Source organism: Zalophus californianus, chromosome 9 (assembly GCF_009762305.2).
Source record: "Zalophus californianus isolate mZalCal1 chromosome 9, mZalCal1.pri.v2, whole genome shotgun sequence".
In the NCBI taxonomy this organism is placed as follows: Eukaryota; Metazoa; Chordata; class Mammalia; order Carnivora; family Otariidae; genus Zalophus; species Zalophus californianus.
This window is the reverse complement of record NC_045603.1, coordinates 105,886,335-105,909,128: the sequence shown is the minus strand read 5'-3', so window position 1 is coordinate 105,909,128 and position 22,794 is coordinate 105,886,335. Positions and strand designations below refer to the sequence as shown.

General features: G+C 38.9%; 1 protein-coding gene across 5 annotated transcripts in view; it reads right to left on the bottom strand.

Annotated features, from left to right (window-relative positions):
* USP18 (ubiquitin specific peptidase 18) overlaps positions 1–14,368 on the bottom strand; it is a 61,472-nt gene extending 47,104 nt beyond the window's left edge. For 2 of the 5 annotated variants that reach the window (XM_027592586.1, XM_027592588.1), the window contains exons 1-3: positions 14,218–14,368; positions 3,177–3,434; positions 1,639–1,735 (exon numbers count right to left, since the gene is read on the bottom strand). In XM_027592586.1, the coding sequence (XP_027448387.1) occupies positions 1,639–1,735; positions 3,177–3,333 (254 nt within the window). In that variant the 5' untranslated portion in view covers positions 3,334–3,434; positions 14,218–14,368. Of the gene's footprint in view, positions 1–1,638; positions 1,736–3,002; positions 3,435–14,217 lie in introns of those variants that run through there. The other 3 variants (XM_027592585.1, XM_027592587.2, XM_027592589.1) reach the window with 2 other exon arrangements.
* Positions 14,369–22,794: the final 8,426 nt, after the last annotated feature.

The window sequence follows — 22,794 nt, the reverse complement described above, 5'->3', positions numbered from 1 at the left end:
AATCAAAGCACAGAAATCAGCTGCATTTCTATACAGTAACAATGAGGCAGAAGAAAGAGGAATCAAGGAATCAATCCTATTTACAATTGCACCAAAAACTGTAAGATACCTACGAATAAACCTAACAAAAGAGGTTATTATCTTAATATTCCATTATATTGTTATCCCATAATATAATGGAATATTACTGGACCATAAAAAAGAATGAATTCTTGCCATTTGCAACAACATGGATGGAGGAGTATTACGCTAAAGTGAAAATAAGTCAGAGAAAGACAATACCACAGGACTGCACTCATTTATGGAATTTAAGAAACAAAACAAATGAGCATAGAGGTAAAAAGAAAGAGAGGGGCCAACTAAGAAACAGATTCTTAACTACAGAGAACAAACTGCTGGTTACTAGAGGGGAGGTGGGCAGGGGGATGGGTAAAATAGGTGATGGGGATGAAGGAGTGCACTTGTGATGAGCACCAGGTGATGTATGGAAGTGCTGAATCACTATATTGTACACCTGAAACTAATATTACACTGTATGGTAACTAACTGGAATTGAAATAAAAAACTTTAAAAAAAGAATTTAGGGGGACGCCCGGGTGGCTCAGTCGGTTATGCATCTGCCTTCAGCACAGGTCATGATCCCAGAGTCCTGGGATCAAGTTCCACATTGGGCTCCTCGCTTGGCAGAGAGCCTGCTTCTCCTTCTTCCTGCTCTGCCTGCCGCTCCCCCTGCTTGTTCTCTCTCTCTCTGACAAAAAAAATAAATAAAATCTTTAAAAAAAATAAAAAAATAAAAAAGAATTTAGGGGCAAGAAAAAAACCTTTCTAAAAAATAAATTAAATTAATAAGTAAACAAACCTTTTTTAAAAAAGAATGTGTGATAAAGTACATACATGTATAAATATATATACATACATATATACACTTTGCGTGTGTGTGTCCTGTTTGAGAGAAACCAATGGAGAGATTCAGGGGCCTAATTGTTGATTTATTCCTCCTCTGATATTTCTGATATTGATCTACTCCCAACATTGTTTTAACCAAATCAGTGGCTGTCAATCCTGGCTGCAGTTTCAAATCAGCTGGGGAGTCTTTAAAAGTGTGGAATTTAAGAAACAAAACAGATTAATATAGGGGAAGGGAAGGAAAAAGAAAATAAGACAAAATCAGAGACGGAGACAAACCATTAGAGACTCTTAACTATAGGAAATAAACTGAGGGTTGCTGGAGGGGAGGTGGATGGGAGGGATGGGGTAATTGGGTGATGGGCATTAAAGGGGGCACTTGATGGAGTGAGCACTGGGTGTTACATGCAACTGATGAATCACTAAATTCTACCTCTGAAATTAATAATACACTATATGTTAATTAAATTGATTTTAAATTTAAAAACAACAAAAACTAATTAATTAAAATAAATTAAAAATAAAAGTACCAGTATCTGAGCCCCACGCTAGACCAACTGAAACCTGGTGATGGAAACAGGCATTCATATTTCTTTCTAAACTTCTTAGGTGATTATTATTCAGAACAAGATCTTTTCTCTGGCAACTGTTCAAAGAAGACTTTTAAAAGTACAAGTCACTGTGAAAAACTGAATATATGAAAATGTACAATAATATACATGTTAGTCTCACCTCTTCAATATCTTGGTGAAGCCCACATTCATAATTAATACCTGAATCAGGGAGTTAAGACAGCAGGTCTGTCCAATGTTGTGTAAACCAACTGGGCCTATACAGGGAAGAGAAGAAAAAATACTGAGGACAAGGGCAAGCTAAGGGACTCAACAAAAATCAGTTTTTCTAAGACCTACTAAGGACATGAAATCCTGCAAAATACTTTCAGAGGTACAAAGACTTCACTAAAGAGCTTGCAAAAAATTGGAGAGGAGAGATAAATCATGGGACTCTGAAAAGCGAAATAGCAGTACATTTTTTTTTTTTTTAAAGCAAGGCAGACTGCCACCTGCAGCGCCTCATTTGGATGTGTCTGGAGTTTCGGAAGCTTGACTACCCTATGTTCTCCTACAAATGGACCTGGAGAGCTTGTTTGGGGGTCCTAGCAGGGGAGCGCAGCTACTGTATACCCTTGACGGAGGAATGGTCCTCCCCTATCAGGGAAGGTCATCCTCTTGGACCAAGCGCGCAGCTTCGGGCGGGGCGCCCGTGGAGTGGTGAGGGAGGAAGGGGACACCTGCCTAGCCAGCCAGATCAGCCGCATCAACCCTGGCAATCAACGGGGTGACAGATGTCGCAGCCAGATCGCCCTCACATCCAGCAGTAAAACTTTTAATAGTTCATTAGGAAAAGAGAGCTGTCACAAGAAAGAGTATTATGCAATGTCAAATGAGCAGTACAAGCAATTGTTACAAGAGCAAAGACAAAGAAACATTACAGAAACCATAACTGGGAGCATTCCTCTCACTTAAGTTGTTCCCTACAGAGTTGAGTCAGAATGGACATCTATGGAGCTCAGAGAAAAGTAATTTCCTAGCTAGTCTATTTCAGACTCCAGCGGAAAGGCCCCTGCCCAGTCCTCACCATGTGGCTGAAGGAAATCGGGGGGGGGGGGAAGCTCTGGGGGAGATTCACTAATCTAAGCTCACCTCCAGAGGCTGGAAGCCAAAAGTAACTTACAAAGATGTGAGAAAGCCAAAAGACAGCATTTCTCTGATGTATTAGCAACCAATCTCTCCTTTCCCAACTTAACTTGGGCTCAGCTGACCCCAACAAGGTGAGTAATTTAAGAGGGAGGAAATACCACTAATCTCAGAGTTCCCGGGGAAAGGACTTTTGCGTATATAAAATAGGGCATTAAGATGGAAAAAAAAATCCAGGGACAGCAAGTAATCACATATTTCGGCTCCTGAATCAGCAGAAGCACCTTGCCTCTAGGACATCCTAGCACACAGGTGTACAGTAAAGACAGAAACTAATGCTGGCTGCTGCTAGAAGCCAAGCATTAATCTAAAGCACTTTCCATAGATTATCTCACTTACCCCTCCCAACAACCCTATGTGCTCAGGACTACGATTATTCCCATTTTACAGATGCAGAAATGGAGGCATAAGAAATCAGGAGTCATTAACCACAAAGCTCTGCTGCTTCAGAGTAATGGGTGAGCAAAGCATTTCTATGCAGCAAAAAGAGAAAGATGTGAGGGATCTAATGACCATGAGGACAGTCCCAGGCACTGAGGCGCTCCTTTAGCTCCTCCTTCTTCCTCTTCATGTTGTTCTCTTCCTTCTTCTCAATGCGTTCTGCTGAGAAATGCTGACACAGCCAGGATGCACTGGCAAATTTCCTCAGGGTCCCCAACACCTGAATCATTAAAGATCATTCCAATCCCTAGGCCACTGGGGCTGCCCGGCCTGTCTTCAGGACTGCACACTTCCAGGAAGAGTTCACATGAGTCAGCTTTGGTGGGAGTTCTGTGAAAACATACCACAGGTAGGTAAGGATAAGGGAAGAGGGAAAGCATATTCATGTGATCAGTTCTGATTCCAAAGAGACAAGTCTTATGTGGATGGAACTAGAGTGTATTATGCTAAGTGAAATAAATCAGAGAAAGACAAATACCATATGATCTCACTTATATGTGGAATTTAAGAAACAAAACAGATGAACATAGGGGAAGCGAAGGAAAAATAAAATAAGATAAAAACAGAGATGGAGGGGCGCCTGGGTGGCTCAGTCGGTTGAGCGTCTGCCTTTGGCTCAGGCCATGATCCCAGTGTCCTGGGATCTGACCCCATATCTGGCTCCCGGCTTGGTGGTGAGCCTTCTTCCTCTTCCTCCGCAGCTGCCCCTGATTGTTCTCTCTCTCTCTCTGTGTCAAATAAATAAATAAAATTTTAAAACAAAAACAGAGAGAGAGGCAAACCATAAGAGACTCTTAACTATAGTAAACAAACAGGGTTGCTGGAGGGGAGGTGGGTGGGGAGATGGGGTAACTGGGTGATGGACATTAAGGAGGGCACTTGATGTAATGAGCACTGGGTATTATATGCAACTGATGAATCACTACATTCTACCCTCAAACTAATAATATACTATATGTTAACTAAATGGAATTTAAATTAAAAATTAAGGAAGGAAAGAAGGAAGGAAGGGAGGGAGGAAGGAAGGGAGGGAGGACTTGTGATGAGCACCGGGTTATATGTAAGTCACTGACTTCTATTCCAGAAACCAATACTGCACTGTATGGTTTTTTTTAAAGAGAAAGAAAGAGTGAGAGAGAGCACAAGAGTGGGGTGAGGGGTAGAGGGAGAAGCAGGCTCCCCGCTGAGCAGGGAGCCTGATGTGGGGCTCGATCCCAGGACTCTAGGATCATGACCTGAGCTGAAGGTAGACACTTAACCGCCTGAGCCACCCAGGTGCCCCTACTGCACTGTATGTTAACTAACATAATTAAAAACAAAACAAAAACAAAAACAGACAAGTCTTAGACTGAAAGAAATGTCTGGTTTATAAAGCTCTAGGGCTAGAAATGACAACTAGGCTAGACACTCCTTACCTTTGTCCCACATGTTTCCATTTTTTTCTTCTTCAGAGCAGACTACCATAAAACTCTTTCCAGCAGGTTCTCTACTCTGGTAAATAGCACAACAGGCACCAAGGGGGTCCAGACCAGAAACTTGGGTGTCTCCTTTCTCCTCACTCCCAGGCCCAAACAATCATTGAGGACTGTCAATTCTACCACCTAAAGGCTGCTCACAAGCACTCTCCTTGCTATCCATACCCTTGACTTCCTGGGAAGCCTGTCCTGGCTCCTCAGGTGAGCCTACATGTTGTCTATTTGTCCGTGCACTTTGTACTCAGAGCTAGTCAAATAACTGGTTGGCTATATTCTACTGTGGAAAATAGCTATCTCTCCACTTGTATAGGATAGTGATGCACTGCACACACTCTTCCTGCAGGACCAACATGATTTCTCAGGCTGAAGGGAGCACTGGTTGACAGGTCCCCACTGAGTCCCTGTCCGGTAATTTACCCTTGAAAAGAAATTTATCCCTATCCAATGACTGGACAATAGCAGGTAGAAAAATCTTACCACCTTGCCTTAAGGTGAAATAGCTCTGAAGGGTCAGCAAGCTCCAGAACTCCCCTTAAGATCAGCTGAGGCCTCTGTTGCATCTATCTGGCAGCTCTTCCCTCTGCCTGTCCGTTTTGCTCACCTCTCCCAGATGTTGTTCCCAAGGGTACTCCCCAGTAACCTCCTGCATACACATCTCAGAGTTTCAGCATTTGACCTGAGACCCTAAACTGTGAGCATCTGGAAGGCAGGGAGTTTGTATCTTCAACTGCTTCCATTACACTTTGCACAGAGCATTTGTGGGCATTCAATAAATAAGCATTGAATGAATGAATGAACACATGAAAGAATAAGGACTTAATGTTTTCAAATACCTAAAAGGCTATCATGTGGAAGAGACATAATTAGATTTACTTAGATTTCTTGTCTTTGGGCATGAGGGTAGGGGAGGTCAAACTACCTACTGTGTGAAAACTAAGAAATAGATTTCATTTCAAAATAAAGAACTTTCGCACAGCCAGCAAGCCAACTCCAGCAGCAGTAATTTGTCTGTAAGCAGAAGCTGGGCTAGCCCTTGAAAGAGAGAGTATACAAAGGAATTGAATGGTGGTTGGAGGGTAAGATCTCTTGTTTACATTCCAAACCTGAAGCCTGTGATTCCTTCTAGATATTCATTTTAATTCAAGTGGAAGCATTCAAATGTGTCCCACTGAATTATGCATTCTGGAGAATTACCGTGGCAGCTGGAAAGAGAAATCACTGCTGTTCCTAGAGAAAACAGTCCCCTTGTACATACACAAATACCCACCAAGGAAAGAAATACATGTATTTTTTTAAGATTTTTATTATAATTTTTAAGGTTGTTATTTTTCAAATAATGCTAACTTATGGAGAATATTTGTAAAATGCAGAAATGTAAAATGAAGAAAATATTAATCACTCATTGTTCCAGGACTTAAGGATAAGCACTACTTGGTACGTATCAATCTTTTTTCCTATATATACATATATATTTTTTTTTTTTGAGAGAGAGAGAGAGAAAGAGAGCAGGGGAATAATAGTGGGAGAGGGAGAGAGAATCCCAAGCAGGCTCCACAGTCAGCACAGAGTTCCACTTCGGGCTCAATCCCACGATCCTGAGATCATGACCTGAGCTGAAATCAGGAAGTGGATGCTTAACCAACTGAGCCACCCAGGTGTAATTTTTCCGAAATATTTTTGACATGGCTGATATTTTACTGTTTTTCTCATTTCACATTATAACATAAATTTTCCCAAGCTCTTTATAAATACCTTTTGATGACTGATGTAGCAATAAAAATTTGTGGATTATTCTCGTTATTTTTCAATTTTTTACAATTGTAACAAATACACTATAGTGAACATTTTTAGGCATAAAACTTTTCTCTACCTATTTGATGTCCCTCATGCAAACTAAAGGTCCATGGACACAACAAAACTTAGCTATAAATAAGGTCATATTAACCACATAAAACAAAATCCCCCTACTCTTTTACTTTCTCCTGACAACACAGACTTCAGCCAACCGTAAATGCTCCAAAGCATATTTTGGAATCTCAGGAGGAGTCTCTCATGTGTTTTGGAACAAGGTGACAATGACTGTACCCTGCCACTACCACTCCAGAGTATCCACTGAGTACCTGCAAGGCAATGCAAGGTAAAACAATCAGTGAATTAAGGTTCCCTCCTATTTCCAGGTAGGGGCTTGATGTGGAAGTGGGATACATGCCCAGCTCCTCCCACTGCCTTGTGCCCTTGGATTTCACTGAATTCTTTCTGAAAGGGCTTCAACTTCTGCCTGCAGCTGCTCTCTGTCCAGAGTTCTCAGTCCTGTGCCCAGGTCTAAGCTGGGAAGCATAAATTATATTGTCTTCTCTATGTCTCCCTTCTCTTCACTCAGGGGCATATATAAAAGATTTCCTCAGTTGTTCCCCCGTCTCCATGCCAATAAATCTGCAGCCCTCTAGTTTATCTGACCATCAGAAAGAACCAGACGTTAAATCAAGCTTTAGGATAGACTCTTAGAAATGTAATTACAATGGGTGATGGGCATTAAGGAGGGCATGTGATGTGACAGCAGTTCTTCATCAGTCAAGAGCACACTACTTGATACCAAAGAGATTTTGGAATTGTTCTGTTGGACTCACATGAGATGTTCAAACACTATGGAACAGTAGACATTATGTGCTTAGAAGTTTAATCACACAAAAAAAGCCTAATGCTATAGTTTACAGAACTTAGTGCCTTTAGTTTGTCCACTGAAAACTACTGAAATAACCAAACTAAAAATCGTCTTGAGAATACAAATATTTCTCATTGATACCTGCTATAAGGTCCTCCCGTCCTTCTATTCCAATGAAGATACTGAAATTGGTGCACATTTAAGTAAAGATGAGGGGCAGATGGCTCAACTGTAACCAAATACTGATTTTAACTCAGCTCTTTAGTGTTCTGCCAAAAGATGCCAAAATGTAGGCAGATGCTGTCATGACTACAAAAATACAACCTCATGTAAAAGTTTTTCCGAATGTATAGTAATTTTCAATGTGTTTTCTCAAATAATGGATACTAAAAGACCAATTATTATTTTGAGGGGGTGGGTCCTGATTTTTTGTTTTGTTAAAATATTGGGAACCACTGGTCTTAAATCTTGCTACTTAGAAAAGCAGGTCTCTGCAGGAGTCCATCAAAATCCTAGGGGAGAACAAGGGCAGCAAATTCTTTGACCTCGGCCCCAGAAACTTCTTGCTAGACACGTCTCCAAAGGCAAGGGAAACAAAAGCAAAAATGAACTTTTGGGACTTCATCAAGATAAAAAGCTTTTGCACAGCGAAGGAAACAGTCAACTAAACTGAAAGACAACATACAGAATGAGAGAACATATTTGCAAATGGCAAATCAGATAAAGGGCTAGTATCCAAAATCTATAAAGAACTTATCAAGCTCAACACCCAAAGAACAAATAATCCAGTCAAGTAACGGGCAGAAGACATGAACATTTCTCCAAAGAAGACATCCCAAGTGGCCAACAGACACATGAAAAAAATGCTCCACATCATTCGGCATCAAGGAAATATAGATTAAAACCACAATGAGATACCACCTAACAGTGGTCAGAATGGCTAAAATTAACAAGTCAGGAAACGACAGATGTTGGCGGGGATGCGGAGAAAGGGGAACCCTCCTACACTGTTGGTGGGAATGCAAGCTGGTGCAACCACTCTGGAAAACAGTATGGAGGTTCCTCAAACAGTTGAAAATAGAGCTACCATACGACCCAGCAATTGCACTACTAGGTATTTACCCAAAGGATACAAACATAGTGATTCGAAAGGGCACATACACCCTGATGTTTATAGCAGCAATGTCCACAATAGCCAAACAATGCAAAGAGCCGAGATGTCCACTGACAGATGAATGGATAAAGAAGTAGTGTATATATATATGCAATGGAATATTACTCAGCCATCAAAAAAGAATACTTTACCATTTACATCAACGTGGAAGGAATTAGTATTATACTAAGCAAAATAAGTCAGTCAGAAAAAGAGAAATACCATATGATTTCACTAATATGTGGAATTTAAGAAACAGAACAAAAGAACATAGGGGAAGGGAAGGAAAAATAAAATAAGATAAAAACAGAGAGGGAGGCAAACCATAAGAGACTCTTAACTCTAGGGCACAAATTGAGGGTGCCGGAGGGGAGGTGGGGGGAAGATGCAGTGATTAGGTGATGAACATTAGGAGGGCACTTAATGTAATGAGCACTGGGTGTTATATGCAACTGATGAATAACTACCTGAAAATAATAATATACTATATATTGAAACTAATAATATACTATATATTAACTAAATTGAATTTAAATTAAAAATTTTTTTAAAAAGAATAGAAAAGCAGGTCTCTGGGCCAGCAGCATCAGCATCACCTGGAAGTCTATTAAAAAGACAGAATATTAGGTCCCACTGCAGACCTACTGAATTGAATCTGCATTTTCACAAGATTCCTGGCTATTCTATATATGCATTAAAGTTTGAGAAGATGTTCTAGACAACAAGTACTAAAGAAGCTTAGGATGTCAAGGGTTGACCAGTGACATACAGGTTTCAATGCAAGACAACAACCTTTAATTAGTTTCGTGAAGAATCTTCTGTATTAGTTTCTAAAAGTGCACGATTTCCTGGTTGCTTTATTTGCATTTAAGGAAGTCATTAGTGAAAACCTTATGTTGCTTATTTATGGAGATATGGAAGATAGAACACTCTTGGTCCAGATCTAGCAGCACCAACCAGCTTTCCATACTTCCACTGCACAAGCATTCCACATGCTGCCACTGGGAGTAAAAGCTGCTATAGCCAGCCCTGACACAAATTTGGCAACATTTATCACAACCTCAACAATGATCATAGTGAACATCTGTCATTTATGCCAGCCCACTGCCCCTCCTTTTGGTAGCAGAATCACATTTTCCTTTTAAAAACTAAGGAATTGTTGAACACTCCATCAAAAACTAACAATGTACCATATGTTGGCTAACTGAATATAATAATAAAAAAAAACTATCTCCACTTTCATACTCTGATACTATCCCAGGACTGTGAGACCATGACCTGAGCTAAAGGCAGACGCTTAACCAACTGAGCCACCCAGATGCCCCTCCTCTGCTGTTTTTAAAATTAGTTGAAAAGGCTTTCCGTCACTTGTAGCTGAAAGAGTACCAATTAATACTAAATTAAGAAAATAATCAATGGGTGAAATAGGTGATGGGGATTAAGGAGTGCACTCGTCATGATGAGCACTGGATGATGTATGGAATGATTGAATCACTATACTGGACACCTGAAATTAATATAAAACACTGTATGTTAACTATACTGGAATTAAAATTAAAACTTAATAAATAAAAAATAATCAGAGATACATATAAAGCTCTATGTAAGAGATTCACTTTTATGGCCTCTTTTCCTTAAGTGTTTTACAAATAAAATGAAATACTGATGAGGAAAAGTGCAGCATTTAGGAAAATGGGGTGAAATCATTCCATTACCATTTTGTCTATTCTTTTAAATATCTTTTTGTTCCTCCTTAATTAACACTAGATGATTTTTCAAAGGGGGATTTTTTTGTTGTTGTCAACTGCCAAAAAATAAAAGGATGATTTCAAATTCAAGAGCTGAAGCACTATTTACAATGGCAAAAAAAAAAAATGGAAATGCAACAATAAAAGATAAGTAAATTATGACACACTCATAAAATGAAATACTATGGTGACATTACAATCATTTTAGAGTAAGAAAGATGGGGAAATGACTATAACATTTCATTGAATAAAAAAAGAAATTATAAAAAAAATCATATGGTATGAACCTAATTTTTTAAAACATAAATATAACTACAGAGAGAGAGAGAGAGAGAAGACTGGGATGAAATATACCAAAAATGTCATTAAAAAGTAACTCTCATTGGTGGGATTACAAATCACTCTTTTCATTGTTTTATTATTTCTCTTAATTTCCAAACTTCTTGTAATTAATATGCAATTTTTAAATAAGCAGTAATTCATTTAGGGGATAGATTTAATATCTCTTAAGGGAACCTTTGTTGGCAATAGTGTTCCTATTTCAAGATCCAAAAAATTAACAAATTAGGGATGAGAAGAACTGTTCGAATTTCTTTTTAATTCTTTTACAAGATATGAAGCAAGGTGAAAATTGGAAGTTGGGAAACACCTAAATATATAAGTGGCATATATTAATAAATTATGTTAAATGACTCAGATAATAACCTCTTTTACTTAGTATTTATTTTCTTTTTTTTTTTAAAGATTTTATTTATTTATTCATGAGAGACAGGGAGAGAGAGAGAGAGAAGCAGAGGGAGAAGCAGGCTCCCCACTGAGCAGGGAGCCCGATGCAGGACTCGATCCCAGGACTCTGGGATCATGACCTGAGCCGAAGGCAGACGCTTAACCATCTGAGCCACCCAGGTGCCCTCTTAGTATTTATTTTCAATAGTCATAAACAGTCTTAATAAATTAAGTAAATAAATAAAAACAATCTCATAGTCTTATGAGGCTCAGCCTGAAAGGTTAAACTAAGAGAGAAATGATGGCAGTCGGCAATTCCATGAGCAAGAAATAGGATTTTAAGATGACACTGAGGGAAATCTGATGAAACAGAATAGAAAAGGGCCAGCCTTGTGTTTTCCAGATACATTGTTCTATACTCTATCAAGACTCAAAACTGGGATGCCTGGGTGGCTCAGTTGGTTAAGCGTCTGCCTTCAGCTTGGGTCATGATCCCAGGGTCCTGGGATCAAGCCCCGCATCTGGCTCCCTGCTCAGCGGGGAGCCTGCTTCTGCCTCTCCCTCTGCCTGCAGCTCTGCCTGCTTGTGCTCTCATGCTCTCTCGTGCCCTCTCTGGCAAATAAATAAAATCTTAAAAAAAAAAAGATCTCAAAACTACTCATGTCAGCCAAATATAGCAGCAGTAAAACCCAGTGGTTTTACTATCATTTACTATCATTTGGGTAGGCTGGCAGGCCAGATTCCAAAAGGAAAATCTTCACAGCTGATCACAAAGGGGAAACAGGTAGGTGTGGCTACAAAAGGAAAGAAAATGAAACCTAGAGATCTGAGAAGGATGGAGAAAGGCGGAGTTGGCAGAGAACATGCAGTTGAGCTAAGCAAGTGGTGATAAGCACACACCAAAGAAAAAAGGATGGTTTTATTCCAGGGAAGCTGAATTTCCAAACTCAAGCCCTGACTCAAAAAACTGGCTCCAAAAGAGAATTTTTAGGGCAATGAAATTCTTCTGTATGATACTATAATGGTGGATACATGTCATTATACATTTGTCAAAACTCATATAATGTACAACACCAAGAGTGAACCCCAAGAGTGAACCCCATTGTAAAGTATGAACTTTTGATGATAATGATTTCTCAGTGTAGGCTCATCAACTGCAGCAAATATACCACTCTGGTGCCAGATATTGATAATGGTTGAGATGAGGGTGGGCGGAGAGATAGGGTATATGAGAACTCTGTACTTCCCCCTCAAATATGCTGTAAACCTAAAATTGCTCTAAAAAATAGTCTATTATTTTTTAAATGCTTTTTGGTTCCAAAGAACTAAACTAACCTAGCTCCCAACCTTCCCCAAATTTTTACCCTTAAAATAAGTAGATGTGAATGATAGAAGCAGGTCTAAGTCCACCATCACTGTAGCGACAGAATCAATCAGGGTCTTTCAAGAAACAGCAAAAAATGTGATGCAGGAAACCTGGGTGGCCTGGGTCGCTAACTGAGCTCTTTACTCACAACTGGACTCTCCATAAAGAAAACTGACTGTCTTTAAATGCCCTAAGAGGAACAAAATTAACATGCCTAGAACATGATACAAACCACCTCACAGTCTTTCAAATCCAACCCATCATGGCAACAACACATTTAGACCTCATCTTTAATCATTTGTTGTATGTTTCTTGAGTAATGTGCTCTGTACATGGATTAGAACATACCAGATGAAACCCCAAATAAGAAGGAATGAATCTTGGGACTACTCTCTCTAAAAGAAGCAGCCCATGTGGAAGGCATTAGGACTTACCTTCTGAGGCTGTGTACATGTTAAGTATTTCCCCCTTTGCAAGCCCCTCATTGTGTAAAAGTGCCAGAAGCACGTGTTGTGATGAGCACTGGGTATTATACGCAACTAATGAATCCTTGAGCACCACATCAAAAACTAATGATATACTACATGTTGGCTAATTGAACATAATAATAAAAAATTAAAAATTTAAAAAAATAGAAGTGCCAAAAGCACAACACATTTTTAATAGTGAAAAAGGAAAAACAAAACAAAAAGTGTTTTTTTTTAGTTCTTTGATAGTGCTCCATAAATAAAGATGGAACTATATACTTATGTTATTCTACCCATTTTGTTCCTATGAACACGTTAGATAGCCTAGATATCTAGTTTTAAACACCCTCCTCCCGCCTCACTCTGCCACTACACAACACTATAAAGAAATGTTTTTAAATGTTTTAAAACATTTGCCTTGTTTAAGGGGCACCTGGGTGGCTCGGTTGGTTAAGTGTCCAACTCTTGATTTTGGCTCAGGTCATGATTGCAGGGTCCTGAGACTGAGCCCCAGGTCAGGCTCTGCGCTGAGCATGGAGCCTGCTTAAGATTCTCTCTCGCTCTCTCTTCCGATGGCCTTCTCCCCCCTCAAAAAAAAAAAAAAAACCTAATAATAATAATAATTGTAATAAAAATAAAATATAAATAATTTGCCTTGTTTTCTGGACCAATTTGGAAATATAACTACCTCAATGCTGTAAAACATGCAGTTACAGCCACTGTTTTAATTTTCAAACACTTCGAACCCAGATTTTCAAGAGTCATAGAATGAAGTTTTATATTTAAACATCTAAATTTAGCTTTCTTCCAGGAAAAAAAAGGAGAGGAGGTTGGAGGGGGATTAAGACTAAAACACTCTGATTTGCACAATTTGACAAAAATCTTTCAAATTTCTTAATATATATGTTCACTGACCTAGCAATTACACTTCTAGGAATTTTTCACAATATATTCACACGAATGTGTACATAAATGTGTAGTGCTGCATCTATACCAGTAAAAACTAGAAACAACATAAATGCCTACGAATTGTTTAAATAAATGATGTACTTGCCATATTATGCACCAATTTTTTAAAAATGAGGTTGACATATCTATATGTTTTGCAATAAAAAGAGGTCCATCACATACTGTTAAGTGGGAAAAGGCAAATTACAAAATAATTTTAATGACTTGTATGAATGAAAATTTCTGGTGAAGTATACAGAAAAATGATACTGAATTGAGGAGCAAAAGACATTTCAGTTTCTACTTATCTGTCTGCATTTTTTCAAAATTTTTTACAAGGTTACAACACTTTTGGAATTTCTTTTTAAATTAAAAACAAAACGCAAGAAATCCAAGTAAATACATCAGGTTGCAAAAAATCATGGGTCCAATATATGTAATGAATATAGACCATTATTATAATTTGCAAAATCCAATAAATTCCTTGAGTGCCCAGGTGGCATCTGAGCAAAGCCCCCTTGGATGTCTTCCCTGGAAAGAAAGCTTCCAGAATTAACACCAAACTTGCCTCAATTTCCACGGAAGCGTCAAACCTCCACTGCGAAGTTCGATGTTAGGGAAACTCAGAGAAAGCTTCTCTAGCCTTGCTGGCACCGAGCTCGGCAGAGAATGCACAGAGGCCGCGAAGGGGCAGCCGGGTCCTCCAGTCATCTGGCCTAGCGCTAGATCGCCTGACGCTCCTCCCCGGGTGGCTCAGGCCCCGCCCACCCACCGCGGCCGCCCAGCTTTCGTTTCCCACTGAAAGGAAAGTGAAACTCAGCGAGAGGCGGGCTGCGCCGCTACCTCCGCGCGGGAAGGAGGAGCGATGCACACCCCCACCCGGGAGTTTGGGAGACCCAGCGAGCCGCGGGGGGGTTTTGGCTTTTAAAGAGGTATGCTATGCTTCTAGTACTTGCGCTTTCCCTACGATTCCGAGAATACATCGGTCTTTTTATCTGGCTCTTTATGATCATGCGTCATTGAGGAGGGCAGGTAATGTGATGAGAACTGGGTGTCATAGAAACTGATAAATTATTGAACACTACACATGAAACTAATGATGTACTATAAGTGGGCTAAGTGAATTTAAATATTAAAAAAAGGATATGTCTTACAGTCGTTTGGTGTTTCATAGTATACATAACATTTTGTCTTTCGTAATTTCTGAAATTGTGTATCTTAAAATCAATGACTTGTAGATTCAATGAAATGTGGCACACAGGTATAAAGTCCTTATTCCTTTGTTCTGCTGCTGTTCTACGGAGCCAGCAGAAGCAAACAGACATGGTGAATAGAGGCGCACAAAGGGGAAAGAAAGTAAACTTTATTTCTCAGAACTTAAAATGGGAAGATCTAACAAGATGATGCTCTCTGAAAGCATTGGTTGACATTTCTCAAAACGAGGCAAGAAAGAGTTTAAATTGAAACTGTGTAATAGTTGCTTCAAAAGAAAGTTTGGGGGGCACCTGTGTGGCTCAGTCCCTTAAGCGTCTGCCTTTGGCTGGAGTCATGATCCTGGGGTCCTGGGATCAAGTCCTGCAACAGGCTCCCTGCTCAGCGAGGAGCCTGGTTCTCCCTCTCACTCTGCCCCTCCCCAGCTTGTGGCTCTCTCTCTCTCAAATAAATAAATGAAATCTTAAAAAAGAAGGAAGGAAGGAAGAAGGAAGGAAGGAAGAAAAAGAAAAAGTTTGTGCCCTAAGAAGCATTTTCTGTAGCTTGCATTGTTTCGCTGAAAATTGCAGATGGATTTTCTTCTCTTTTTCCTTTTTAATTTGAAGTGCCAGACAAGAAGCCATACCTAACTGCCTCACTTGAAAATTCTGCCTAAAAATTTAGTCACAGAGGAAGACGTTTGGCTGACTTTATGGGATTATCTAGTTCTCCTTTACTGTGGAAAGCTACTTTTAGAGAAAAGCTCTTTGTACAAGTTGAGGAACAATTTATAGAACCTGATGCTGATTTTTGTTGTAGGAAAAGGACAGGCTTTGTTGCCTGAGATAAAGGCAAGTGGTGTTTTAAGAAAAAGGGGGGAAAAGATCAATGACTAATAAAATACATATTAGTACTTCTTCCCATAGCTCATTTCTCCACACACGATTTTCCTCTGCATTTTATCAAGATATGCTTTTTTATTTTTAAACTTTATTTTGCATGGTTCCAAAAATAAATTACAAGTTCTCTTTTAAGGTGTGTAGATTGAATCTCTCCCATAGAACTCCTTTGAGTAAACCCAATCTTTTAAGGAGTGAGTGGAGATAAATTGAAGCAAACAGAACTCTTTTTTTTATTTTTTATTGTTATGTTAATCACCATACATTACATCATTAGTTCTTGATGTAGTGTTCCATGATTCATTGTTTGTGCATAACACCCAGTGCTCCACGCAGAACGTGCCCTCCTTAATACCCATCACCAGGCTAACCCATCCTCACCCCCCTCCCTTCTAGAACCCTCAGTTTGTTTTTCAGAGTCCATCGTCTCTCATGGTTCGTCTCCCCCTCCGACTTACTCCCCTTCATTCTTCCCCTCCTGCTATCTTCTTCTTTTTCTTTTTTCCTAACATATCTTGCATTATTTGTTTCAGAAGTACAGATCTGTGATTCAACAGTCTGAAGCAAACAGAACTCTTAAGTTTCTGGCATGGATTTCAGGGTAGAACTAAAACAGATTATGAATTGGCATCTGTTACCTTTCCTAAATTATTCTCTATCCTCTGGCAATTTGTTGCCTTAATGGAGAACTTTTTTAAATTAAATATTTTATTTTTGGAAAATAAATTTAAACTTACAGAGAAGTTACAAAAATATTACAATGACCCCATATACTATACTCACTGTTAACATTGTGGCACAGTTGCTTTATTACTTTTCTCTCTTGTGTACACACACACACACACACAAACCCTATATATATATATTTTAATTCAGTGTTCTTTTGTTTGCTGAACTATTTGAGAGGAAATTGCATATCAAGATTCACCACCCATAATAATCCAATGCATCTCCTAAAACCAAAGAAATTTTCTTACATAAAGTGAGGGCAATTGTCAAAATCAGGAAATTTAATATTGATAAAATACAATTATCTAACACATACAGTAAATATTTAAATGTTGACAATTACCCAACTTGTCCTTTATATTAACTCTTTTTTACCAACACAGAATCCAAGCCGTAATATTATTCATTTGGGGTTTTTTATTATTAAATATTTTATTTTGAGGTAATTGTAGGGTCACATGCAGTTGTAACAAATACAACAGAGAAATTCCAGTTTTTCTAACTTGTAAAACGATAGCACATGTCACAGCCAGGATATTGACACCGATGCAGTCACTGTCAGTGCAGGACATTCCCATCACAAGAATCCTTCATGTTGCACTATTATACCCACACTTACTTACTTCCAGCCCTGCCCCCTCCTCATCTGATATTACTCATCTGTTCTTCTTTTCACTAATTTGTCATTTCAAAAATGTTATGTATTTGGAATCACACAGTGTATAAACCTTTGGAAAAGATTTTCTTTTTTTTCCACATGTTATAATTCTCTTGAGATTTATCCAGATTGTTGAGTATATCAGTAGTTTGCTCCTTTTTATTGCTCAGTAATATTACATTGCACCACAGTTTAACAATTCATTTGTTGAAGAATATCTGAATTATTTCCAGTTTTTTTATAGGATTCAGAGGGAGAATTCAGTGACTCATCAGTTGTATACAACACCCAGTGCTCATTACTTCAAGAGTGCTCCTAGATGCCCATTACCTAGTTATCCCATTCCCCCATCTACCTCCCCTCCAGCAACCCTCAGTTTGTTCCCTAGAGTTAAGAGTCTCTTACAGTTTGCCTTCCTCTCTGTTTTTATCTTATTTCATTTTTCCTTCCCTTCCCCTATGTTCATCTGTTCTGTTTCTTAAATTCCACATATGAATGCAATCATTTGTCTTTGTCTTTCCCTAAATGACTTATTTCGCTTAGCATAACACCCTCTAGTTCCATCCATGTCCTTGCAAATGGCAAGATTTCATTCTTTTTGACGGCTGAGTAATATTCCAGTGTGTGTGTGTGTGTGTGTGTGTGTGTGTGTGTGTGTGTGTGTGTGTGTACACGTACACCACTTCTTTATCCCTGTCGAGGACATCTCAGCTCTTTCCATCGTTTGGCCATTGTGGACATTCCTGCTATAAACATTGGGGTACAGGTACCCCTTCAAATTGCTATGTTTGTATCCTTTGGATAAATACTTAGTACTGCAATTGCTGGGTCATAGGGTAGCTCTATTTTTAACTTTTTAAGGAACCTCCACACTGTTTTCCAGAGTGGCTGTACCAGTTTGCGTTCCCACCAACAGTGTAAGAGAGTTCCCTTTCTCTGCATCCTCACCAACATCTGTTGTTTCTTGAGTTGTTCATTTTAGCCATTCTGACCACTGTGAGGTGGTATCTCATTGTGGTTTTGATCTGTATTTCCCTGATGCCAAGTGATGTGGAGCATTTTTTCATGTGTCTGTTGGCCATTTGTATGTCTTCTTTGGAGAAGGGTTTGTTCAGGTCTCCTGCCCATTTCTTGACTGAATTATTTGTTTTTTGGGTGTTGAATTTAAGAATTTCTTTATAGATCTTGGATACCAGCCCTTTATCTGATAAGACATGTGCAAATATCTTTTCCCACTCTGTATGTTGTCTTTCAATTTAGTCGACTGTTTCCTTTGCTGTGCAGAAGCTTTTTATCTTGATGAAGTCCCAAAAGTTCATTTTTGCCTTTGTTTGCCTTGCCTTTGAAGACGTGTCTAGCAAGAAGTTGCTGGGACCAAGGTCAAAGAGGTTGCTGCCTATGTTCTCTTGTAGGATTTTGATGGATTCCTATCTCACATTTAGGTCTTCCATCTATTTTGAGTCTATTTTTGTGGGGTTTTTTTCTGGTTTGTTTTGTTCTTTTTCTGTTGTTGTGGTTCTTATTGTTGTCTTTTCTCTTTCTTTCTTCTATTCTTTTCTGGACAAAATGATGAGATGGAGAAACTCACCTCAAAAGAAAGAACAAGAAATAGTACTCACTGCCAGGGATTTAATCAATATGGATATAACTAAGATGTCAGAACTAGAATTCAAAACAATGATTATAAAGATACTAGCTGGGCTTGAGAAAACATAGAAAAGAGTAAAGAATCCTTCACTGTAGAAATAAAAGAATCTAGGGGTGCTTGGGTGGCTCAGTTGTTAAGCATCTGCCTTTGGCTCAAGTCATGATCCCAGAGTCCTGGGATCAAGCCCCGCATCGGGCTTCCTGCTCAGCAGGAAGCCTGCTTCCCCCACTCCCACTCCCCCTGCTCGTATTCCTGCTGTTGCTCTCTCTCTCTGTGTTAAATAAATAAGTAAAATCTTAAAAAAAAATAAAATTAGAAATGAAAGAATCTAATCAGGCCAAAATTAAAAATGCTATTACTGAGATACAGTCCCAAATGGAGGCTCTAACTGCTAGGATAAATGAGGCAGAATCAGTGATATAGAAGACAAAATAATGGAGAATAAGGAAGCTGTGGAAAAGCAAGAAAAACAACTACTGGATCATGAGGGAAGAATTTGAGAACTCAGCGATTTGATAAAGCAAAATAATATTCTAATAATAGGGGTTCCAGAAGAGGAGGAGGAGAGAGAGAGAGAGGCAGAAGGTTTATTTGAACAAATTATAGCTGAGAACTTCCCAAATCTGTGGAAGCAAACAGGCAGGAGGCCCAGAGAACTCCCCTCAAAAACAACAAAAATAGGTCGACACCTCAACATATAATACTGAAGCTTGCAAATTTCAAAGATAAAGAAAAAACCCTGAAAGCAGCTCAGGACAATAGGTCCTAACCTACAAGGGTAGAAACATAAGGCTGGCAGCAGACCTGCCCATAGAGACCTGGCAGGCCAGAAAGGACTGGCATTATATATTCAACATGCTAAAGGGGGAAAATATGCGGCCAAGAATACTTTATCCAGCAAGGCTGTCATTCAGAATAGAAGGAGAGATAAAGAGTTTACACAACAAACAAAACTAAAGGAATTTGTGAACACTAAACCAGCACTGTGAGAATTATTAAAGGGGATCCTTTGAGCAAAGAGAGAACCCCAAAGTAACAAAGAACAGAAAGGAACAGAGATAATCTAGAGAAACAGTGACTTTACAGGTAATACAATGGCACTCACTTCATATCTTTCAATAATTACTCTGAATGTAAATAGACTAAATGCTCCAATCAAAAGACATAGGGTATCAGAAAGGATAAAAACACAAGACCCATTGATATGCTGTCTATAAGAGACTTATTTTAGACCCAAAGACACCTCCAGATTGAAAGTGAGGGGGTGGATGTGGTCCCTGCGTGGCTCTGTCATGAAGTGTCTGCCTTTGGCTCAGGTCATGATCTCAGGGTCCTGGGATTGAGCCCCACATCAGGCTGCCTGCTCAGTTGGGAGCCTGCCTCTCCTTCTCCCACTCCCCCTGCTTGTGTCTCTCTCACTGTGTCTCTCTCTGTCAAATAAATAAATAAAATCTTTAAAAAAAAAGAAAGTGAGGGGGTGGGGAACAATTTATCATGCCAATGGACATCCAAAGACAGCTAAAGTAGCCATCCTTATATCAAACTAGATTTTAAACCAAAGACTGTAATAAGAGATGAAGGACACTCTTATCATAATAAAAGGGCCTACCCAAAAGAAGATCTAGTAGTTGTAAATATTTATGCCCCTAACTTGGGAGCAGCCAATTATATAAACCAATTAATAACAAAATTAAAGAAATACATTGATAATAATACAATAATAGTAGGCGACTTTAACACCTCACTCACAGCAATACACAGATCATCTACAAAAAAGATCAGCAAGAAAACAAGGGCTTTGAATGACACACTGGACCAGATGGATTTCACAGATATATTCAGAGCATTTCATCTTAAAACAGCAGAATATACTTTCTTCTCAAGTACACTCCAAGTGCATATTCTCCAGAATAGATTACATACTGGGTCACAAGTCAGGTGTCAACCAGTACCAAAAGATCGAGATTATTCCATGCATATTTTTAGACCACAATGCTTTAAAACTTGAAGTCAACTACAAGGAAAGACCACAAATACATGGAAGTTAAAGAGCATCCTAGTAAAGAATGAATAGGTCAGCCAGGAAACTGAAGAAAAATAAAAAAAAAAAAATACATGGAAGTAAATGAAAATGAAAACATGACAGTTCAGAACTTTTGGGATGCAGCAAAGATGGTCCTAGCAGGGAAGTATATAGCAGCAATACAGGCCTTCCTCAAGAAACAAGAAAAGCCTCAAATACACAACCTAACCTTACACCTAAAGGAGCTGGAGAAAGAACAACAAATAAAGCCTAAATCCAGCAGGAGAAGAGATTTAATAAAGATGAGAGCAGAAATCAATGACATAGAAATTAAAAACAAAAAACAAAAAACAGTAGAACAGATCAATGAAACTAGGAGCTGTTCTTAGAAAGAATTAAGATCGATAAACCCCTAGCCAGAGTTATCAAAAAGAAAAGAGAAAGGCCCCAAAATAACAAAATCATGAATGAAAGAGGAGAGATCACAACCACCCCAAAGAAATACAATTATAAGAACATATTATGAGCAACGGTATGCCAACAAATTAGGCAATTTGGATGAAATGGATGTATTCCTAGAAACATATAAACTACCAAAACTGAACAAGGAAGAAATAGAAAACCTGAACAGATCCATAACCAGCAAGGAAATTGATGCAGTAATCAAAAATCTCCCAAAAAACAAGAATCCAGAGCTGGATGGCTTCCCAGGGGAATTCTACCAAACACTTAAAGAAGAATTAAAACGTATTTTTCTGAGGCTGGTTCAAAAAATAGAAATGGAAGGATAACTTCCAAACTCATTCTATGAGGCCAGCATTACCCTTATCCCCAAACCAGACAAAGACCCCATCAAAAAGGAGAATTACAGACCAGTATCCCTGATGAACATGGATGTAAAAATTCTCACCAAGATACTAGCTAATAGGATCCAACAGTACATTCAAAGGATTATTCACCAGGATTTATGGTTTTGATTTATTCCTGGGATGCAAGGATGGTTCAACATCCACAAATCAATTATTGTGATACACTATATTAATAAAGGAAAGGACAAGAACCATATGATCCTCTGAATAGATGCAGAACAAGCATTTGACAAACTACAGCGTCTGTTCTTGATAAAAACTCTCTGCAGTGCAGGGATAGAGGGAACATACCACAATATCATAAAAGCCATATAGGAAAAACCCACAGTGAATATCATCCTCAACAGGGAAAAATTGAGAGCTTTTCCCCTAAGGTCAGGATCATGACAGGGATGCCCACTGTCACCACTGTTGTTAAACATAGTACTGGTAGTCCTAGGCTCAGCAATCAGGCAATGAAAAGAAATAAAAGGCATCCAAATTGGCCAAGAAGAAGTCAAATTTTCACTCTTGGCTGATGATATGATACTCTATGTAGAAAACCCAAAAAACTCCACACCAAAGTTGCTAGAACTCACACAGGAATTCAGTAAAGTGGCAGGATATAAAATCAATGCACAAAAATCAGTTTCATTTCTATACACTAACAGTGTGACTGACAGAAGAGATTAAGGAATTGATTCCATTTACAATAGCCCCAAAAACCATAAGGTACCTAGGAATAAACCTAACCAAAGAGGTAAAGGATCTGTACTCTAGAAACTACAGAACGCTTATGAAAGAAATTGAGGAAGGCACAAAGAGATGGAAAAATATTCCATGCTCATGGATTGGAAGAATAAACATTGTGAAAATGTCCATGCTGCCCAGAGCAATCTACACATTCAATGCAATCCCTATCAAAATACCATCGACATTTTTCATAGAGCTGGAACAAATAATCCCAAATTTTGTATGGAACCAGAATGACAAAGCAGGAAAGAATATCCAATGGCAAGAAGACAGTCTCTTCAACAAATGGTGGTGGGAAAATTGGACAGCCACATGCAGAAGAATAAAACTGGACCACTTTCTTACACCATACACAAAAATAGATTCAAAATGGTTGAAAGACCTAAATGTGAGGCA